The sequence below is a fragment of the Vombatus ursinus genome, unplaced genomic scaffold (assembly GCF_900497805.2).
Source record: "Vombatus ursinus unplaced genomic scaffold, bare-nosed wombat genome assembly UNPS02014780.1, whole genome shotgun sequence".
NCBI classification, from domain to species: Eukaryota; Metazoa; Chordata; class Mammalia; order Diprotodontia; family Vombatidae; genus Vombatus; species Vombatus ursinus.
The window spans coordinates 2,305,878-2,320,254 of record NW_020954558.1 but is presented as its reverse complement, the minus strand read 5'-3'; the positions used below and the strand labels follow the sequence as shown (position 1 = coordinate 2,320,254).

The following is a 14,377-nucleotide window of genomic DNA, read 5'->3' as shown; positions in this document are numbered from 1 at the left end:
ATTCTGCCTCCTTAAGTATGCTTGGGGCTGGGTGGTGGTGTGCTATCTGAGCTGCTCTCTACTCTGCCCACCTTTTGAAAGGCACCTCAACGCGAAGCTGAGGGACTCAAGCCCTCTAGAACAGGTCATTTCCTTTATTGCTAAACTAAGTGTTGAGGGAGAGGGTACCAGAGTCTTAGGGGCTTTGGGGCTTTAAGCATGGAGAGGGAGTTATAAAAAATTATCCCGTTTCAATCGGACCTTCTTGGGCTTGACATTCATTTGTCTCCAGATAGTGGCTGTGATCCGGTCTTGCTTGGTGACACCACTGAAGTCAAAGGTAGTAATTCGGGGTAGGATGGACAGCACATATTGCCTGCAGGGAGGATATAGGATTGCAGGCTCTCCAGGGTGGGTTGAAAGTGGAAAGAGTCATAATGGGGGGGTTGGATGTGAATCCAAGGCCACTTAACTATGTGCCCCAAAGAGTTAGTAATATTTTCCTCCCTACATTAGCTCCTTCAGTAGTAAGAGCAAAGTGACCCTGGATACAATCAGGGTAGAAGTAGGTTGTAAGTACTGCCATTCTTCTCCAAAAATACCTAAGGGAATTAGCATCTGCAGTCACTGTGCGGGTGGGTGGGGGGAGCTAAATCATTACAATAACTTCCCATATGTTCCACTCATTGAGTCTTTTGCCATTCTCTGATGTGATGACTTACGAATCCTTCCCACCTACTCCCAGTTGGCTCACTCTCCATTCTAGGCCTTAAAAGAATTTCTCATGGGCTTCTTCTTCCATTCCATTCCACTCCCTTCCCTGAAGGAAAGTGACCTTTTGATTTGGCCAAGGATAACCTCCTTTGGAGAACCTGGTAAAGTTCCTTTTCTCTCCTAAGTTTACAACTTGTGCTGTCCCCTCATTCTGTACTTAAGGAGGTGAGACTCCTGAGCCTTCTGTTTCCTTTCCTCGGGGGGGGGGGGGGGTCAAGGTAGGGGCATTACCTGTACCCCTTCTCCTCCTCAATAGGGTTCCCATGGAGGGTCAAGCTCCGAAGCTTGGGAAGACTTGACAGCTTATCCACTTCTGGCAGGTGATGGATGCAGTTGCCATGGAGATAAAGGACACTTAAGTTGGAGAAGGTAGTCAGCACCTGGTGGGTGAGGAAGGGACACAGTACCAGGTTGAGTAGGATCCAGTGGCTGGTTTATGGAGGTGACAGGAGAATTGGGGAATCTAGGCTTGAAAAGAGGGGGTGCTCTTTTCCTTAGAATCCACTCTCTGAGTGACCTGACCCCTTCTATCCTAGAGACTTCTGGAGACTAGGAGGCAGTATGGTCTGGTGAAAAAAGAGATGAGAAGCAGGAGATTTCTGCTATCTACTCCATATATTTCTTATTACTTGAGAGTTCGTTCTTTTCCTTATGACAGCCTTATGAGAGGAATTAGTGCAAGGAATATTATCCCCATTTATAAATGAGGAAATGGGCTCATATCAAGGGTGGTCATGTTCTCATGAGGCAGAGGGCATGGTCTCCTGACATGATATTCCATGTTTTTCCCACTCTATTTTACTGCCTCATCTAGCTCTTAGGTCTGAGCAAGTCTCTTAACCTCTGTTTCCTTATTACAAAATAATAAGTAGTCATATCCCTAGTGATTTGATGTTTACAAAACACTTTCTTCACAAGGGCTCTGTAAGGTAGGTGGTACAACAGTATCTTCCCAATTTTGGAGATGAGGATTTAATTTCACAAACATTAAGTGTACATAAGGTATTGGAAACATAAGACTTGGAAAGGTCAAGTAACTTGCCCCAGTCATACATGTAGGAAGGGGCACATCTGGGAATCAGATTCAGGCCTCATTAAGATCTCTCCAAGTCCCCAAAATTCTAATTCTTTTACTCTTCCTCTTACATACCCAGAGGAGGAAAGTGAGGCACAGGATAAGTTCTGAAGGGCTGTCTTACACTACTTTTTATTTCTCTTTTCCCAATGCGCAGTGGTTAACATACTAAGTGTTTATATTCTTCTTCAGTAGTGTTAGGTACCCATTTCTAAGCTGCTTATAATGACCCAAACACAGAAACTCTGGGGGAAAAGAACAAAATGCTTACCACGGGAAGGTAAGGAGCTGGTTCTTACTACTTCTCTATACCACTGTCTTCCCCACATTGCTAGACATACAGGAAGTGTTCTATAAATACCTTATGCCTTGTATAGCATTGATGTTTCCTCTTGGGATCTCCCCCCCCCACCCTTTTTGCCTGTAGCCCGTGTCTTGCTTGGCATTCTCTTCCCTCCCTTGGGGACTTAGGCACCTACGGGGTCGATGTTGGCCAGGTCATTGAAGGACAGGTCAATCCAAGCCAGGTTCTGGGGATGCTCCAACAGCTGCGACAGAGTTTGAGTGAAGTCGTTCAGGTCATTGAGCACGTTGTTGTTAATGCGCAAGGCCTGGGTCAGTGACTTACCCTCCTTAGAACGCTTTACTGGTCGGAGCCCAATCCTAGGCTCCTCACTTGTCAGGTCTGCAGGGACAGATCACAGAGAGTGAAGTTAGCCAGGAGCACCCAGGCAAGGGTCCTCTCTTCTTCCCATCTCAGTCAGAGGCCAACCAGGACTGTGAAAAACCCAGAACTGCTCTTCAGGGTCACAGTCATAGCTGCCATATACTCCTCCCTCCAAAGCTATGTTGTCACGGGCTGCATTGTCATGGATGAGTCCAGCAACCAGAGTGAGGTAAGCTGTTCTCTGCCCTGGTCTGGGTTCACCTGGAATTTAATTCTGAAAGCCAAGTTTTAGGAAGAACATGGACAACTAAAGAAATAGAAATAGGGGCCAATTAAAAGTAGTGGGGAAATTTATCCTGGGGAAGACTGAGTTGGGGCACAGGTAATCCTCTTCTGTAGAAAAAGAGGAAATGTGTGAGCCCAGAATTGGACCCACTGTAGGGAGAGTAGTGGAAAGGGCACTAGATTTGGAATTGGACCCATATGAATCCCAGTCCTGCCAGAGCTAGCTCTCTGACTACTTTACTTCCTTTGGGCCTCAGTTTTTTCATCTCTAAAATGAGAGTTTGGACTAGATTACTTAAAAATTCTTTGATTTAAAAAAAAAAACCAAAAAACCATGATGCCAAATTATAGGAAGCCAATTTCATCTAAACTCATAAAACAAGTGGATTAGATTCATTAGACTCATAAAACACCCTAACTAATCCAACACTCTTGTCAGCGTATGTCTCTTCCACTTTTGAATGCTATGAATTTACAGCCTGTTACAGTAACTCATTTTCAGGTAATGATTTATTTGAGAGATTATCTCATCCAACTTTTTTTTTTTCCAGACAGGAGAAAAACTTAGACCCAGAAAGGGAAAGGGACTTATTCAAAGTCACAGAAATCAGTGGAAGAGCCAGGAACCAGAGCCTAGGTTTCTTAAATGCTGTTTTTTCTTCTGTTTTCCAAGCACAAATCTGACAGTACCACCAAAAAACCTTCTTAGTTTGTTCCTTCCCTCCATGCTCCCACACAGAGTTATTTTCTTCTCCTGAGGTCCAGTACTCTTTAGGGGGCTCTGTGGTGGACAGTCATTACACAGTGGAGATTCTGGGGAGGGAGGTGGGGCAGACAAGGTTCGTATGGCGGAATGAGGGAAAGGCTAGTGAAGGCAAGGGCTGATCTCCCTCCTTGAAGAAGAAATGCTGAAGATAAAAGAGACAATTGGCTTCAGTGTGGAAACTACTGACTGAAATTTTCGAATGTCAGAAGGACGGCTCCCTTATTTTATAAAGCAGGAAGCCAAGGTACAGAAGGAAAAAGAAATTTGTCTAAAAAGCACAATGCCAGCCAGTGACAGAACATAGTGCTCAAAAGCCAGAAGGGGCGGGGGGGGGGGGGGGCACGGCAGAATGGGATGTTTTGCTTTTAGTCAGCTTTTCTCTGAGGGCAGATGCCTCAGCTAAGACCATCCATATCTAACTCTGTCACCTGGAATATTTCCTGAGGAGATGGGACAAAGTGTATGTTTTTATGTTTTCCTGCTCACAGAGAAGAAAGTGTCCCTTTGCTCAGCAACACCCTTATATGTGTCTGTCACAGTGCTCAGCATTTTAGTCAGAGTTTCTACCCTTAGGGGAGTCACAAGGCTTGAGATGGTTTGCCAGATGAGGAACACACTAATCCAAATCAAATGGCCTGGTTCTAGACTGTCCTGAAGCAAATTGGGGCATTTGTGGCCTCTCATCTGGCTTCGTGCCTTTTACCTGATCATAAGTTCATAAATTTGAAGCTAGAAGGGATGTCAGAGGTCACCTGGTTTAACTCATTTTATAGATGAAAAAACTGAGGCATCAGTAGCTTCAGTGACTGACAGGTAATAAGCAGCTGAGACTCCAGGGTTCTCTTACAGCTACTAGGCACTCTTACTACCTGTTCATCCTATTAACTGGTTCAGTCTCTAGCTTCACTAAGGGATGAATAGCCCAGTTTGCCCTTCCAATTTCTTTGCATATTCACCTCCCAGAAAAAGCAGAAGAGAATAGCATCTGCAAGCCTATCTGACTTTGCTTTGTTATGTACCTATGATGCTCTCTTTAAGATCAGGAGAGGTTGTTATGCATCCTGACTCCCTCCAGCCCAGCTCTCTGCCCTCTGAAGACCAGAGCTGGTGTGAAAACTAATTTGTTGTTTGAAGGGCATTGGGGTCAAATCCTGACTGCCACTCAGTAATAATTCTCATATTTATATAATGTGTTTAGGTTTGCAGGCAGTATTAATGGATAGAGCCAGCCTTGAAACCAGGGAGACCTGGGTTTAAAACCTGCCTCTGACACATACTTGCTTTGCAACCCTGGGCAAGTCATTTAATTTCTCAATGGTGGAGGAAACTCTTGAAAAAAGGTGAAGACCTGCAGTGGTAGAGTTTCTTCACATAGGAGTTCCCTATACCAATGAAAGCACAGGGCAAGTCCCTATCCCTTTAAGGTTTGCAATGTACTTTCCTCACAACTCTGGGAAGCAGATAGTACAGGTATTTATTCCCACTTTAAAGATATAGAAACAGAGGCAGGGAGGGTGACTTTGCCATGATTTTTTTTTTCCAGTCCAACACAACAAATATTTATTAAGCACCTGCTATGTGCACAAAATTGTGCTAGGTACTGTTGTGCTAGATCCTACCTGTTCTCTGAATCAAAAGCCAGGACTTAGGGCCACTGTTAAACTACTTTGTTTTTTTGTTTATTATTTTTTTTTTTAAATGCCATGATTTCAAAGATAGCAAGTGTCTATCTAGTTTTGTGACCTTGAGCAAGTCAAGTCCTCTGTTTGGGCTTCAGTTTCCATATATGAAAAGATAGCTGGCATTTACATAGAGTGCTTTAAGATTGGTAAAGCACCTGCCAGACCTCTTGTTAGGCCCTCAACATCTCTGAAAAGCATTTGCTGCTAGATTCTCCTTTTTTACAAATGGGCTCAGAGAGGATAGATGCTGGCTGATTCACAGTGCTAGTGTCTGGGGTGAATTCAGGTATGTATTCAACAAGCGTTTAATTTGCCCGTCATATACCAGGTACTGTGCTATCCACTGAGGGAGTAAAAGGGAGAAATCTCCAAGTCCCGTTCTCTAGTTTTATTATTTTCATAAAAATTACATTAGTCGTGTGAAGGCTCCTTGTTCCTATCCAACTTGGCCTTTTAAAAGATGCCAGACCATAACTTTTTAAAACAGCAAAGGTCTGGAGAAGGAAAAAGAAATAGTTTCTCTAAAGATGGAGAATGTAGCCCAGGCTGAATGGGGTACTGGGGTTGGAGGGAAGAGAGAGAGAAAAGAGGCCGTGCACATCGGGCTCACCTTGGATGAAGTTTACATTTTTGAAGGAGAAGTCGAGGGGGGGCTCCTGTGCCAAATTCTTCACATGATCCCAGTTGTCAGTCATATTTCAGCCATTGTGGGGGTGTAGGAGAAGCATGGGGCCCTGGGCTGCTAGTTTTGGCCTAAGGAGACAGAGAGGGGCTGTATTTGGAGAGTATTTTTTGGCCTTGCACCATGCTTTCCCATCAATTTCAGTCTTACAACAACCCTGGCAAACAGGACAGGAAGATAGCCCTAATTTTGCAAAAGAAGAACGGGAGATGGAACAGTGAGAAGATGAGATTTGCTTAGCAAGCCAGTGGCATAGTTGGATGTCTTCCCCTACAGAAAGCAATATCCTGGGGTGTGCAGGGAAGCAGGGCAGGGGGGGAAAACATAAGTGAGTACAAAGCAATTTAAGAAGGGGGAGAAAGCGAGCGAACTCAGTGGTGACAGGGAAAGGTTCCCTAAAGAGACATGAACCTAGGTAAAGGAATCTAAGGATTCTAAGACGTGAAGGGAGAGTGTCTATACAGTGTTATCACATCACTTCCAGCATATCAGTGATAGAGGGAACTCTTCAAGGACACATTACCAATGCAACCCATAGTCCTAGCTCCCTACAGCACCAAAAGTTTAAGTTGAATTGCCCAGCTCACACAAACCAATACGTGTTGGAGCATGGACTTAAAAACCCAGGTTTTCCTGGCTTTGAGGCTACTATCCACTATGCCTTGCCGTGTCTCACTGCTTCCAGGATAAAATGCAAACTTTGATACGTAAAGTTCTAGTCTGGCTTCATCCTACTTTTACAGGCTTACTATACATTATTCCCCTGGGTTTGAGTCCTGCTTTTGACGTATATTGGTTGTATCATCCTGTATAAGCCTCATTATAAATTGAGGGGATTGGAGCAGATAGCTTCTTCAGTCACATCCAGCTCTATGATCTTTTGACCTCTGGCCTCTGTGGTTGTGCTCAAGTTGTCCTCCAAGCTTACCTCTACCTCTTGAAATGCCTGGCTTCCTTTAAAGGTCATCTCAAATGCCATTTCTTTCATGGGGCCTTTGTTAATTCCTTCAGCTGCTAGAGCCTCTCCCACCAAAAATGTCCATATTTCTTCTGATAGAATGGCAATAGTAGCTACTTAAATTCATTCAATTAATCAGTGATGTAGCAGAAGAACCAGAGAAGGAGCTATTAAATAAGAGAACTGGAAGAAAGCAATGTCATATAAACTAAAAGAAGATATCTAGTAGCAAGTGATAGTGTTGAAAGTTCCAGAAAGGTCAAGAGTATGATGATAGAAAAGGGCATTTGATTTAGCAGCTAAAGGATTGTGAGTTATCTGTGAGAAAACGGTTTTAGATCAACAGAGGAATTTTAGGACAGATGCTGGTGCCCTGAGAAGTAAGGAAGGAGAGGCAACAAGTATAGGATGGCTCTGAAAGGGACAAGTCCCTCTGTGTCTAGGGGCTGTAAGTTGATAGCTTTATGTAATACGTATGTGTGTGGGGGGGGGGGGCACGGTGTTGTATGAGGTGTTCAGGACCACTAGCACCTCTGGTGAAGGCTTATTGAGCCACTTTTCAGGGGCTGCCCATCCACTTTGGCATCCACTCGATTCACCCAACTCTCACCTGTGGCTCCAGGAATCTGTAGTATGTGCAGTGGCCACACCCCAGTAAAACCATCTCAGCAGACAGACTAAACCACGTTGAAGGTAACTGACAGACCTCAAACCTCTTGGTGAGTTAGGAGAATGTCCACCCCAAGCACATGAAGACTTTTTCTGGCAGAATGGGCAGATGAGAACAATTCATTCCAACAGCCATAAAGGCAGCCAGAGCAGATGCTATGGAGTGCTGAGAGCTTGGTCAGGCATCAAAGATGCCAAGGTCATGCACCGCATCCTGGGCCATCACCAATCATCTTGACTTTTGTCCTGTTACTGTATTTCTACGACTCAGGAAGAGAGGGTGAAGCTGATGACTATGCATCTCTACCTCACTTAAATCCAATTTCACCCACAAGCCAAGACACAACCTGTATCTTGGTCCTCTTTAAAAACGAAGGACAAACAACAACAATATATAGGGCAAGTGAAAGATTTTTAAGGATGGGGGAGGTCTGATGAGATTTGTTGTTTGTCCTTCATTTTTGAAGAAGACCAGTGACATAATGGGTGATTGTATGCAGCAATGAGAGAGCCAGTTAAATAGAGAGTGAAGGAAGATGAGTGGATGGGCTCAAGAGCACAAATAGAGAAGTTGGCCTTGGAAGGGAGAACCACCTCCTTATTAGAGACTGGGGCACTGGGGATACAAATTTTTCAATAGGCAGTGCTTACTGTCAGAGACCTTAAAGTCTAGTAAAGTTGGGGAGGCTCAGATACATACACAAATAAGGACAAGAATGGGACAAGGGCAAATACAAGATCTAGTGAGTAGGAAAATCAAATTGAGTACTCATTTGGGGTCAGGCTTCAAGGAAGTGACACTGACCTTTTCCTTAAAGGAGAAAGAATACGATAATGTTTTAACATAGTAATAATAATATAATATTCTAATAAGAATAGGTGGGCCTCCAAACTCAACACTCAGCTAAAACTGATTTCTCCAGGGAAGTGCATCCCAGATATGGGAGTAAAAGGAAAGAATGGAGGCTGATATGGAGGACTTTTAGGGTATAGCTTAGGAAAACAGAACTTACCATAGATGGATAACTTTGCTTTTTTTCTCACTAAGGTAGGAATTGAGGTCTTCTGCTGAAAGAGGAGGAAAGGGAGTAGCATATGGAAATTTGAACAGAGATGAATCACTTCAAGGAATCTTGAGAATCAGTCGTAGAATAAAAAGAATGTCATGCATCTTTGAGGATCCAGTTGAGAATAGATAAGTGGAGTCCAATCAGCAGTCAGTTTGAGTGCCTTCCTCTTTTGGCTGTTTGAGGAGAATTAGAAGATGAGGAGAATAAGGGTAACATGGCTTTGGCAAGATCATGAAGGGCAAAAGAGTCAAGGGTACATGTTAGTATGCTGTTGAAATGGTCAACTCTAGGGCCAGGGCAAGGGTGAAACAAGAAAGAATAAAGAGACTGAGGTTATGCTGAAGATGAAAGATAGTTTTAGGAATAATGCAAGAGACTACAATGATCAAAGATTCAGGACCACAAACAGCACAATTATGGGTAATGAGTGAATTTTAAGGTACAACCATCCCTATGGGTAGCTAGGGTATAATGATGACCTAGGTAATGTGACTTAAGGTTGATAGTTTGGGAGGCCAGGGTGTTTTAGAGGACCTCAGTGTGTAAACTCAAATCCCCAGATATTCAGGCAGGGTTTGGGATGGAAGGAAAGACTGAGCCAAGTACTGTACCTGAAAAAGGAGAGTGACCATGATACCAAAAGATCTTATGCCCATTTTATAGATGAAACAAATGCTGAAAAATGTTAACTTGCCCTGGGGTTGCAAAGGTAGTCTATGTCTGAGACAGGATTTAAGTTCCAGTCTTCCCGACATTGTATCTACTATGCCAGCTAACTACCATTTAGAAGAATATGTTGGGCCTAAAAACGGAGTGTTTACTGAGTAGTAACTACAGATGGAGGATTTAGAAGCAGTGCTGGGGAACAAGGAATGTATTTTTTCTTCTGTCCTAGTCTATTAGGAGAAATGAGAGAAGGAGCAAACAGCACTCAAGAAGTAGTGATTTTATGTCTTCTGGAGACATCCATGTTTCTATGGGCACATGAAGATACAGTATTAAAGGGGTGTAGGAGGCTGCTTGCCCTAGGTAGCAAAATTTCTAGTTCCTTGATCTACTTAGGTGGCTATTAATGTCTGAGCTGTTTTACTGAAAAGGGGGGAAACCAAGGAATAGTCTCCATCTGGGCTGGCTGGCTTATGTCAGGACTCCCATGTTCCCATATCAAAAACACCCTTTCCCCTCTTTTGATAGTACTCTCCTCTTCCCCATCCCAATAGTATGGTGTCAGAGTGTGCTCATAGGAATTTGAAATTCTTAGGCTAAGGAAATGGGGAAGGAAGTACCTACCCTCTGCCATGCCTAGCAAGTACCTCAAAAGTCCCTAATTGGTCTCCCTGCCTCCAGTCTCTGGCCTCTTCATTCCATCTTCTGGAGTTGCCAAACTGATATTCCTAAAGCATAGGTCACTCCTCTGCTCCACATGCTCCCAAACTGTCACTAAGTTAAAATATAAACTTTTGTTTGATATTTAAAGCCCTTCACAAGCTGCCTCCAGCCTACTTTCCCAGGCTTATCACTCCCTTCAGACACCTTATTATTCTTCAGCCAAACTGGCTTTTGTGCCTTTGCTCAAGCAGTCCCTGCTCCACCTCACCCCCATGCCTGGTATACACTTCCCCACCCCCTCACCTTTACTTTTTAGAATCCCTTAGTTTAAGGTTAAAATTCAAGGACCTCTTCACTAGACCAATCTTGTTCACTTCCCAGTTGCCATTACCGCTCCTGACTTGCCATATCCCCTCCTCAATTACTTTTCATTTTACTTATCTGTGTTACTGTAGTTTCTCCAAAAAAATATTCTCCTGGAGTGTTTTTTCTTTTTGTCTTTGAACAAACTATTTAGCCCAGTGCCTGGAACACAGTAGACACTTCATGCTAGCTGAATGAATAATGAATAGGGTTCTTCCCCCCCCCCCCCCCCTTGTGCCTGGCGCTCATCTCAGGCTCTACACCGGGTCTGTCTGTGTTACTTTCTCCCCCGACCATCTCAGGTTTATAGCTTAGCTGTCCCTGCTTTGGGACCATCTCAGGCCCTTGTAATAGGGGTACTTATGTTTGGCGTGACACCTGTCCCCGCCTCAATCCTTGTCCAGTGGGCTCCCCAGCTGCTGCCCAAGCTTACCAACTCCGTCTGCTTCAGCCTTTGCCTTCCCGTAGACCGAGGCACACTTACCACAACTCCATGGCAACCATCATCATCATAGCCTCCCAACCTCTGTACGCCCTGCCCCAGGGCATGCCGGGACCTACAGCACTCCCCACCCCTTGCCGTGGCCGACGGGAAAAAAAGTTTTATTTAGCTGCAAGGAATGCTGGGACTCGTAGTTTAAGGTTTCCAAGGTCAGAAATCCAGACTTCAACACGGTTCGGCCTTCTAAAGCTCCTCAGTTGCTACAGTCATCGCTCCTAAATCCTTCGCCCCGACCTTTACCTTTACCATACCCTCTCCATTCTCCGCTCTGGCCTGGGCCCCAGCCCAATCCCTGAGGGAGCCGCGAGGAATACTGGGATTTGTAGTTCAAGCCTCCCCCGGAATGAGTAGAGACTCTGTGCTCCACCCCTCTCTGGTTCCAGGCTCCCTTCTCTAAAGCAACTTCCCCCCCTTTCCCCGCCCCGCCAGGGGCTACAAGAATGCGCATGTGCTCCATGATGTCGCCTTGGTTTGACCAATGAGGACTCTACGGGGGGGGCGGCGCTGCAGTTCAAACTGTGAGTCTGGGCGGCGCCGGCGGCGGCCGCGGTAGCAGTAGCTACAGCGGGATGGCGGTGGGGTAGTGGCGACCTCAGTGAGTCTTGAAAGTGGGACTTCAGCCGCCCCCGGACGCTCAAGCCCCTAGACGGGACGCGCGCGTGCGCGGCCAGGTAAGACGGGAGGGGAGTCAAGGATGCACCCTAGTGTCGGAGTGAGGAAATAGAAGGGAGGTGTCGCGGAAGGGGGCGGGGGGAGGACGATGTGAGGGGTCTCCAGAAGGGCGGCGAACAGGGAGAGGGGAGGGGGCGGCGAGGGAGAAAGGGGAGAGCTCCAGGGACAGCTTTGCGGTGTTGGGCTTGGGAGGGATAGTGGACGCCGCTTCTAGATGGGGGAGGGGAGCTTTGAGGGAAGGAGGGTCTGAGAAGTGGTGGGACCTTTGTGGTAAGTGCCTGCTGTGTGCCCTGCGATGGTGTGGGCGATAGAGAAGGTGAGAAAAGGGACACTGGGCCCCAGAGAAGCTGACATTCTACAGGGAGCCACTGCAAGTACACCCAAAGTACATAGGGAGTTTCCTTTTCAAAGCAAACATAGGGTCATTTTCTGGGGAAGGGGATCTCACTTTTAAAGGCTAAGAATTCTTCCAGATGAAGGGAGGAGGGGGAGCATTCCAGGCCCGGAGGATCTACATCAAATCAACAGGCATTTATTAAGCACCTACTGTGTGCCAGGTATGGACAGCTAAGTGGCGAAGTGGATAGTGCACCGGGCCTGGAGTCAGAAGAATCTTCATGAGTTCAAAGCAGTCCTCTGACATTTACTGGCTGTGTGACCCTGGGCAAGTCACTTCACCCTGTTCGTCTCAGTTTTTTCATCTGTAATACGAGCTGGAGAAGGAAATGGCAAACCACTCCAGTATCTCTGCCAAGAAAACCCCAAAATGGGGTGAGGAAGAATCCGACACTACTGAAAAGACAACATGTACCAGCCACAGTGACAGGAGATTTGCTGTGTGTGAAGAACAACGTCAAGGAGACCAGTTTAGCTTGACCACAGAGTATGTGAAGGACAGTAATGTATAATAAGATAGTCAACAAAACATTTATTAGGGGCCTTGGCATTGTGCTACACCCTGGGAAGATAGGTTGGAGTAGGGTTATGAGGATCTTTGAATGATAAACATAGGAGTTTGTATTTGATCTTGGAAGTATTAAGGAGCCATTGAGAAAGGAGGTAGAGAGAAGAATTAGACACTTAAAGAAGATACTCCATTTTCCCTGGCTGTCCTCCATGCCTGGAATGCTTTCCCTCAGCTCTACCTACAGACTTCCCTGGCTTCCTTTAAGTCTCAGCTAAAATCCCATCTTTTATAGGAAGGCTTTCCCAATCCCTCTTAGTTCTACTGCCTTCCCTCTGTTAATTCTTTCCTATTTATCCTGTATATAGCTTGCTTTGTGCATATTTGTTTGCATGTGGTCTCCCCCATTAGATTGTAAGATCCTTGAAGGCAGACTGTCTTTTGCCTCTTTTGGTACCCCCAGGGCTTAGTACACAGTACCTATTGGCACTTAATAAATGTTTATTGATTGATTGATTAATTGAATTAAGAGACTACTAGTTTGATCAAGAGGTGGCAAAGGCTTGAACTAGAGTGATTGTGGTGAGTTAGATTGTAAGCTCCTTGAGGGCAGGGACTGACTTTTGCTTCTTTTTTTGTATCCCAGCCTGTAGCAGTGTCTTGCCCATAGTAGGTGCTTAATAAATATTTGATTGATTGAGTTGAGAAAAGAGGACTTGTGTGAAAGATGTGGAGATAACTGTGTCAGACTCTTCAAGACCCTATTTTGGAGTTTTCTTGGCAGAGATACTGGTGCGTTTTGTAGATGCCTTCTCCAGCTCATTTTATAGATGGGGAACTGAGGCAAATGGGGTTAAGTGACCTGCCCAGGGTCACACAGCTAGTAAGCTTCCGAGGCCAGATTTGAACTTTTGAAGATGAGCCTTCCTGATTCCAAGCCCAGTGCTCTATCCTCTGGCATCCTAGCTGCCTAGAAAAAATAGATTTGGCAACTCATTGGACACATGGGTGAAGGAGATGAGGAGTCAAGGATGATGGCAACTAACTGACTAATGATGGTACCCTTGACAAAAACAGGGAATTTTCAAAGAGGTGTGGGTTTGTGGGAAAAGACAGGTCTATAGACATAGATATATCTATATTTATACACACACGTATTTTTTACATGTGCTGAATTTGAGATGCCAACAGATCTTTCCTTCTTTACTGCCCTCTTGTTCTGGAACCATGATCAAATCAATTCTGCTGTTCTTTTTGGATGGAATGTTGTTAATCTAGCTGGGACTGCTTTTGCTTTTGTATTTACACTAGCACTTAGTTCAGTTCTTAGCACCTACTTTGGTGCCAGGCACTTGTCCTTAATTTATGGGAGAAAAAAATATGATGCCTCTTTCTGATATTTAAAGATAACTCCTAGACTTCTCATCCTGTTTCTCAGCGTCACTCTTAAATTGTGGTTCCCAGGAATAAACAAAATATTTCAAATGTGACCCAGTTAGGATTGAGTTGGTTAGATTATCACCTTCCTTGCTTTGAATGCTCTCCTAAGAATGCATATCTTATGTATTTTGTCTATGTGGCTTTCTCTCTACTTCACTGGCCGCCATGCTATTTCTTCCCCCAGACTTGTGGGTTCTGTGTTCAATTTTGTAAGGATGGTTGAAATGTGATTGCAAGCACTTCATCTTGTGAGTGGGCAGCAGCTGCAGCTGCACCTTTACTATGCACCTGGTGGTACAACAGATGAAGTGAGGGCCTAGAAAGCACAGGAATACCTGAGTTCAAATTTGGCCTCAGATGCTTCCTATCTGTATGACCCTGGGCAAGTCACAGTTTCTTCGGTTTTAATATAGGGATAATAATAACACCTACCTTGCAGGGTTTTTGTGAGGGTTACATGAGATATTATTTTTAGAAGTGCTTAGCACAGTGTCTGGCACATAGTAGGTGCTACTATATAAATGCTTATTTTTTTCCCTTCTCTCTTAGTAGGGACTGTT

General features: G+C 44.9%; 2 protein-coding genes across 5 annotated transcripts in view; one reads left to right on the top strand and one right to left on the bottom strand.

Annotated features, from left to right (window-relative positions):
* Nucleotides 1–114: 114 nt before the first annotated feature.
* LOC114046053 (leucine-rich repeat-containing protein 51-like) lies at nt 115–10,856 on the bottom strand. Of its 4 annotated transcripts, none has more exons than XM_027866269.1 (6): nt 10,784–10,841; nt 8,551–8,780; nt 5,839–5,981; nt 2,308–2,513; nt 985–1,133; nt 115–355 (listed from the first exon to the last, which is right to left on the bottom strand). In XM_027866269.1, the coding sequence occupies exons 3-6, from the start codon at nt 5,921–5,923 to the stop codon at nt 211–213; spliced, it is 585 nt and encodes a 194-aa protein (XP_027722070.1). In that variant the 5' UTR covers nt 5,924–5,981; nt 8,551–8,780; nt 10,784–10,841; the 3' UTR covers nt 115–210. The 4 variants fall into 4 exon arrangements, with proteins under 4 accessions (XP_027722070.1, XP_027722069.1, XP_027722071.1 ...); XM_027866268.1 differs by having other exon boundaries at nt 10,733–10,790; XM_027866270.1 differs by lacking the exon at nt 8,551–8,780 and having other exon boundaries at nt 10,784–10,856.
* A 519-nt stretch (nt 10,857–11,375) lies between these two features.
* NUMA1 (nuclear mitotic apparatus protein 1) overlaps nt 11,376–14,377 on the top strand; it is a 101,544-nt gene continuing 98,542 nt past the window's right edge. The window contains exon 1 of the mRNA XM_027866282.1: nt 11,376–11,472. The gene's annotated coding sequence lies outside the window, so the exon portion shown is untranslated. The remainder of the gene's footprint in view (nt 11,473–14,377) is intronic.